At 51.7% G+C, this 7,848-nt stretch overlaps 1 protein-coding gene across 1 annotated transcript; it reads left to right on the top strand.

The window, feature by feature from the left end:
- The first annotated feature begins 6,342 nt into the window (after nucleotides 1–6,342).
- Nucleotides 6,343–7,266, top strand: LOC147234395 (olfactory receptor 52E4-like). The gene has a single exon (XM_086146085.1). The coding sequence runs from the start codon at nucleotides 6,343–6,345 to the stop codon at nucleotides 7,264–7,266; it is 924 nt and encodes a 307-aa protein (XP_086002211.1).
- The last annotated feature ends 582 nt before the right edge of the window (nucleotides 7,267–7,848 follow it).

The following is a 7,848-nucleotide window of genomic DNA, read 5'->3' on the forward strand; positions in this document are numbered from 1 at the left end:
TGTCCCTGCTACTGTTACCTACATACACCACCCGAAAGAAAACAGACCCTCCTACAACAAAAACTATACCTGATGGTGCCTGTCAGCAACTGCAGGACTGTTTTGAAAACACCAACTGGAAGGCTTTTTCAGGATCTGGAAGTGTGTACTTCGACTGCGTTGTGTTACATCAAACACTGTGTTTCAACTGTCACAGGGGCCAAATAAATTTGGGTGTACCCTAACCAGAAGCTGTGGCTGATCAAAGAAGTCAAAATGCTTCTTATAGAAAGGAAGAGTGCCTTCAGGTCTGGGGATAAGGATCAGTACAAGGCTGCCAGAGCCAATCTGAGGAGAGGAATAAGAGGCCAAAATATCATCTAAGAGGAGAATCAAGTATCGGTTTGGCCTGTTTGGCACCAGCAACAACATACGGGAGGTGTGGCAAGGAGTCCAAAATATCACCAACTATAGGTCCAACAACCTCATGGTAGCTCGTGATGATGACGCACTGGCCGAGAAACTACTTGTATGCCCGATTCAAGGTGGGACCACCAGCAGCAGAAAGGTCACACACGGAAACCCCTGGCTGCCAAACAGTAACAGTGCAGGTACATGAGGTAAGGCATACAGTGTGATCAGTGAAGCTCAGCAAAGGAACCAGACCAGATGGACTAACTGGTAAGGTTCTGAGAGACTGCGCCGACCAGTTGCCCGGTGTATTCACCAGCATTTTCAACCAGTCCCCAGTCATCCCTCTACCAAAAAAGACCAATGTCAGCAGTCCAAACAACAACAGGCCAGTGGACCCCCACCAGTTTGTGTACAGGGCCAACGGATCCACTGAAGACGCCCTTGTTTCAGCCCTTCATTCCACCCACCTACCTGGAACATCAAGGGAGATACGCCAGGTTGCTCTTCTTAAATTTCATTTCCGCTTGTACCTAGCAAACTGACCACCAAACTGCTCCATCTGGGTTTTCCACAATCCATTCGAAACCTGGATCTACACCTTCGAAATAACAGAGCACCCCCAGAGGGTGAGAGTGGGACCCCAACTCTCCTCTGATGTTAGCATCAGTACTGAACCCCCTGATAGTCAATTTAAGGAGGAGGAAATCAGATATTCAGCCTATAGTCATGAATGGAAACATAGTGGAGAGGGTCCCTGACGTCAGGTACCTGGGCATTCATATTAAGGACCTGACCTGGACAACTTACACTGCAGCACTGCTGAAAAAGGCACACCAGAAGCTTCATTTCCTGAGGATACTTAGGAGGAACAACCTCTGGAAGAAACTGCTAGTGGATGGAAAGGATGTACAACAGGTCCGGGTGATTAAGGATAGAGAGGGAAATATACTGACAGATGCCAGAAAAGTGATGGAAAGATGGAAAGAGTACCTCAAAGAGCTGATGAATGTGGAAAATGAAAGACAGGCAAGGGTAGAAGAGGTGACTATTGTACACCACAAAGTAGCAGAGAGTAGGAAAAGTGAAGTGAGGAAGGACTTAAAGAGGATGAAGAGTGGAAAGGCAGTTGGTCCTGATGATATACCTGTGGAGGTGAGGAGTGTCTAGGAGAGGCAGCGGTAGAGTTTCTGACTAAATTATTCAACAGGATCTAAGAGAGTGAGATGATGCCTGAAGAATGGAGAAGAAGTGTGATGATGCCTGTTTTTAAGAATAAGGGGGATGTGCAGAATTGCAACAAGTTGGTGAGTCATACCATGAAGTTATGGGAAAGAGTAGTGGAAACTAGACTGAGAGCAGCAGTCAGCATTTGTGAAAGGCAGTATGGCTTCATGCCTAGAAAGAGTACTGCAGATGCATTATTTGCTTTGAGAATGCTAATGGGGAAGTACAGAGGCGGCCAGAGGGAGCTGCATTATGTTTTCGTAGACCTAGAAAAAGCGTATGACAGGGTCCCAAGAGAGTAGCCCCTGTATTGTGGGAGGAAATGTAGTGGCAGAGAAGTATGTTACATTGGTGCAGGACATGTATGCTTGCTGTGAGACAGTGGTGCGGTCTGCTGCCACGGATCAGCTCTGAGCCCCTTCTTGTTTGCAGTGGTGATGGACAGGCTGAAAGATGAGGTTAGACAGGAATCTCCGTGGACCATGATGTTTGCAGATGACATTGCTATCTGTAGTGAGAGCAGAGAATAGGTTGACGAAAATCTAGAGAGGTGGAGGTATGCGCTGGAAAGGAGAGGAATGGAAGTTAGTCGTAGAGAAAATATAAAGGTAGTGGTATGAGAGAGGAGGATCCAGAGAATAGGGTTAGATGGAGATGGCTGATTCGCTGTGGCAACAGAGAGGAGGAAGATTATAGAGTCTGTCCTGAGCCTGAATTTCTCTTGGGTTCACCAACAGGACAGCAGCAGAAAAGAAAGGCACTGCAGTGGACCATACTCTGTGTCACGAAATTCTAGGGCGGACTCTAGCAGGGAACCACACTTCGGGGCAGAGATGGGTTGAAAGCGCTTTTATTTGGTTGAAGTGGGGGAACGGGACGGGTTGCAGACTGGGGCAGGACGGGTTGCAGACTGTATGAGATGCAGACTGGACCAGTTGCAGACAGAACTGCAGAGACTGGGCCTCGACAGTATGGGTTGCAGACGGGGTGAGTTGCAGACTGGACGGGATGCGGGAGGGAGCAGAGGTCACGCCGGCCGACTGGGCCCGGCCGTGACGAGGGAAAGAAAAAAAGGTCACCCCTGGGGTCCGGTCGTAGCAAGGAATGGGGTCCGGTGCTAGCAAGGAATGAGGTCCGGCCGTGGCAGGGGTGAGGTCCGGTGCTGGCAAGGAATGAGGTCCGGTCCGGTCGTGGCAGGGGTGAGGTCCGGCCGTGGCAGGGGTTCACAGTGGTCTGTGAGGACCACGATCCCCCGGCGCCAGGCAGAGAGTGCCGCTGCCCTTTATAGGGATCTTGATTAGCAGCATCTGCTGCAGCTGGCACAGATTACAATGGGGATCAGCTGTGAACCCTGACAGTACCCCCCCCCCATGGGCGCCTCCTGGCACCCCACGGAGCCGGCCTGGGTGGGTGTGGTTCCCCGAGTCCATGTTGGCCGGGGGATTCTGTCACGAAGTGCTAGGGCGGACTCGAGCAGGGAACCACACTCCGGGGCAGAGATGGGTTGAAAGCGCTTTTATTTGGTTGAAGTGGCGGAACGGGATGCAAACGGGATGGGTTGCAGACGGAGCAGTACGGGTTGCAGACTGGACGCAATGCAGACGGGACGGGTTGCAGACGGGACTGCAGAGGTTGGGCCTCACCAGTACAGGTTACAGACGGGACGAGTTGCAGACTGGACGGGATGCAGACTGGACGGGAGAGGCTGGGCCTCAACAGTACGGGTTGCAGATGGGGCGGGCCCCAGGCAGGGTGGCCGACTGGATGGGTTGCTGGAGGGAACAGAGGTCACGCCGGCCGACTGGGCCCGGCCGTGACAAGGGAAGGGGTCCGGTCCTGGCAAGGAATGAGGTGTGGGTATGGCAGAGGTGAGGTCCGGTCATGGCAGGGCTTCACAGTAGTCTGTGAGGACCACAATCCCCCAGCGCCAGGCAGAGTGCCGCTGCCCTTTATAGGGATCTTGATTAGCGGCATCTGCTGCAGCTGGCGCAGATTACAATGGGGATCAGCTGTGAACCCTGACACTCTGCCCCAACCACCGGCGAGGAAAAACCTGGAAGGTGTTCAGAGCCCAGTGTTCCACCTGGAATGGGAGAACATCTGGTTTGATCCCTGCCTGAGCAGCAGTGGCAGTTAGTGAAGGCGCTGCAGGCTTGCTGTGACGTCCCATAAATACCTCAATTACCCTTTCAGCCAATCATCTACCTCCTTCCAACCATCCTCTCTGCATCCTCTCCTCTTACTACTCACTTACTGTCATCTTCCCCTCCATCCATCAACCTCCTGCCTGGCAGCTCCAACCTCCTTCTACCAGATCTTCTCCACTCCTCCTCTGTCCATGTCCAAACCATCTCAGTGTTACTTTATCTCCAGATCATCCAGTCAGATGGGGAGGGTGATCGGTTGTGGCCTCCAAAGGATGAGAAGAAGCAGCCTCACTCTTCCTCCCATCAAACATTGCTTTTAGATGCCGAGGGGACAAAGATCACTGAGACACTGAGGGAAGAACCATCCATCCATCCATTCTTCTCCACATGCAACCGTCCAATGGACCTCCTGCATGTGCTTGGATTCTGGGAGAAACTCTGAGGAACTCCACACAGACAAGGGGAGAACATGGAGGCTCCACACAGGAAGGCCTCCAAGCAGGGACCTTCTGGCTGGAAGGAGGAAGCTCTGATATGAAGAAAGGCACATCAATTAGGCCAGGAGCACTGTTTCCTCTAAGCGGCACATTTTAAAACAGAAATGATCATATTCGGCCCAAAATCCACGCTCAATACCTCTCACAACTTTACACTCTCCATTGATGGTCACTCTGTCACCCCCTGGTATGTAACCTAGGAACCTACATGGACCCTGCACTCTCTTTCAGGCCACACATAAACCACATCACCAAAATATCTTTTTTCCACCTTCGAAACATAGCACGCCTCTGACCAGCTCTTTCACCCTCTGCTGCTGAAACACTAATCCATGCATTCATCACCTCCATACTCGACTACTGCAATGGTATCTTACACGGCCTCCCCTCTAATGCTCTTCAAAAAGTGCAATATGTCCAAAACTCAGCTGCCCGACTACTTACCCGCTCCCCTTCCAGAGAACACATCACTTCACTGGCTGCGCATCAAACAACGCATTCACTTCAAGATTCTCCTCACCACCTCCAAAGCCTTCAACAACCTCGCCCCCCCCCCCCATACCTCACCGATCTCGCCACTCTCCAGCTCGTCGTCTTCGCTCCTCGGACGCAAACCTCCTCACTCCAATCTTCAAGTCCAAGTACCGCACCCTGGGGGGCAGAGCCTTCGCCATCGCCGCCCCCACCCTCTGGAACTCCCTCCCCCCGGCCATCCCAGAGTCCAATTCACTGTCATCCTTTAAACAAAACCTCAAGACCCACCTCTTCCAAACCACTTACAACACCTACAGCCTTTCCCAATAATTGTGTGTATGTCCTGAGTCCTCTGTCTTGTATGTCCTGAGTCCTCTGTCTTGTATGTCCTGAGTCTTCTGTCTTGTATGTCCTGAGTCTTCTGTCTTGTATCTCCTGTGTCTTCTGTCTTGTATCTCCTGTGTCTTCTGTCATGTATGTCCTGTGTCTTCTGTCTTGTATGTCCTGAGTCTTCTGTCTTGTATGTCCTAAGTCTTCTGTCTTGTATCTCCTGTGTCTTCTGCCTTGTATGTCCTGAGTCTTCTGCCTTGTATGTCCTGAGTCTTCTGTCTTGTATGTCCTGAGTCTTCTGTCTTGTATGTCCTGAGTCTTCGGTCTTGTATGTTCTGTGTCTTCTGTCTTGTATGTCCAGTGTCTTCTGTCTTGTATGTCCTGAGTCCTCTGTCGTGTATGACCTGAGTCTTCTGTCTTGTATGTCCTGAGTCTTCTGTCTTGTATCTCCTGAGTCTTCTGTCTTGTATCTCCTGTGTCTTCTGTCTTGTATGTTCTGTGTCTTCTGTCTTGTATGTCCTGAGTCTTCTGTCTTATGTATTATTATTATTTGCGCAATCATGCACTGCTCCAGCATTCTCCGCACACGGCAAATCTATGCTGCGCACAAAATAAAATCCAAGCTGAACTGTAAATAAAATAAATATGTTTAATTTATTTACAGTTCAGCTTTGTTGTGCGCTTAGAATGCTGGTGCAGTGCATAATAGTGCAAATGCACGGCATAGAGGGAACAGTGGCCAGGAGTGATTTTCATTGTTCAGAATCTCCTCAGGGATCTACTGTGGACCTTCTGCAGTTTCCAGGAATTAAAGATGTATCAACCTGAGGCTGCCTGGATGACCTGCTGCCACCCGGCCTGAGCGAGTCAGGCCTCCTTTGAAGGACACTTGTCCCTCTGAGCTTCAAACATCTTCTCCCTGGGCCTCCACCCTCCTCCTGCCACCTCCCACCATCTCCATGATTCCTGGAGGGAGAAAGCTTGCTGTGACACGGCCCGCCTCCAAGACATCCGAGGATCTCCTCCGGGGCTCCAGAAGATGGGAGGACTTAAATCATCATGCACAGGGTGACAGGCTGGGACTCTCTGGCGTCCTGAGTCCACGGGATGAAGGTAGCAGGTATGAAACGTCAAGAAGACAAACTTCTGCTTGGCTGATGGAAGGTGATACTGTTCTTTCTCACGTTTCCCCCAACAGAAGATCCGACCTCCGGCCTCTGAGACGCCCTCGTACACCATCGGCACGAAGATTCCCATGAAGTGGAGGGGTTTGCGAGATGGAAAACGGCTCAGTGCTTTATTTCAACCTGAGCGTCTACCTGAGCCGCGGCCCTCACAGCTACCCGGCGTTCCTCCTGTGCTCCCTGCTCTTCACCTTCATCGTGACAGCCAACATTTCTATCGTGGCCATCATCTCACGGGAGCGGGCGCTGCACCAGCCCATGTTCGTGTTCGTCGCGTTCCTCTCGGTCAACTCCCTGTACGGCTCCTCCGGGTTCTTCCCCAGGTTCCTCGCGGACCTTCTGTCCGACACCCATCTGATATCCCACGGCGCCTGTTTTTCGCAGATCTTCATCATCTACACGTACGCCTCCTACGAGATGACCTTCCTGGGCATCATGGGGTACGACAGGTACGTGGCCGTCTGCCACCCTCTGCAGTACCAGGGCAGGATGACGCCTCGGGCGGTGGTGGTTCTTGCAGGCGTTGCCTGGACAGTCCCCACATTTCTGGTGGTGGCATGTATGTACCTCACCCTCCGCCTGCCCCTGTGCGGCAACCAGATCCAGAAGGTCTACTGCGCCAACTGGAACGTGGTGAAGCTCTCCTGCGTCACCACGGTCGTCAACAACTTGATCGGCTTCCTGGCGACGACGGTGGCGGTCATTCTGCCGCTGGTGTTCGTTTTGTACACCTACGCTTGCATCCTGCGCGTGTGCTGGAGGAGGTCGGCCGAGTTCAAGGCCAAGATATTCCAGACGTGCCTGCCGCACACGCTCTCCTTCGTCGGCTACTCGCTCAGCCTCTTCTTCGACGTCGCCCTGAGCCGCGTCCACGTGGAGAGCCTCAACCCGGTGCTGGCCATCATCCTGTCCCTGGAGTTTGTGATGGTCCCCCCCCTCCTCAACCCCCTGGTGTATGGACTGAAGCTGCCGGGCATCAGGAAGCACATCTTCAGGATGTTTCGCACTTCAGGTTGATATCTCAAACAAACACCCAAGTCCAGGTCTTCTAGGCCCGACTTGAATACATCCACTCGGGCTGAACGTAGATGTTCCTCTGCAGGAGGTCCGTCTGTCGCCTCCCAACAGGGAAACCAGGGTTTGTAAATGAGAGGATGTCCAACACATGAACTTCTAGAACTTACTATCACACAAGAGTTTATTTAGATTTAGACTGATTATCTACCGCTTATCCTGCACTCAGGCTGCAGGAGAGATTCATCCTCTCATCCACACCTGGGCAATTTGACCTCCTGCTTAGAGGAACCTGGAGGAACTTCATGCAGACACAGGAGAACATTGACTCTCCACACAGGACTTATTTATGTGCTTCTATGGGAAAGGTTACTGGTGAAAGCAAGACGCTGGTGGACGTTGTCAAAATAATCCCAATAATCTTATTTAATCTTGACTGAACTGCGACTCGCTGATAGAAACCCTGTTCAGATGAGAAGCAGGGAAGAAAGTTCTTCCACGTCAGTCTTGTTTCTTCTCAGGTTCACAAGACCAGAACCACAAATCGCCTTCAACCAAACAACTGGCAGGTGATCCAGGTTTTAC

Source organism: Fistularia commersonii, chromosome 4 (genome assembly GCF_037954325.1).
Source record: "Fistularia commersonii isolate RoL2024-O1a breed Wild chromosome 4, RoL_Fcom_v1.0, whole genome shotgun sequence".
In the NCBI taxonomy this organism is placed as follows: domain Eukaryota; kingdom Metazoa; phylum Chordata; class Actinopteri; order Syngnathiformes; family Fistulariidae; genus Fistularia; species Fistularia commersonii.

What these genes read in the sequence shown, in the direction of transcription:
- LOC147234395 (XM_086146085.1), top strand. Translation starts at nt 6,343, where the DNA reads ATGGAAAACGGCTCAGTGCTTTATTTCAACCTGAGCGTCTACCTGAGC.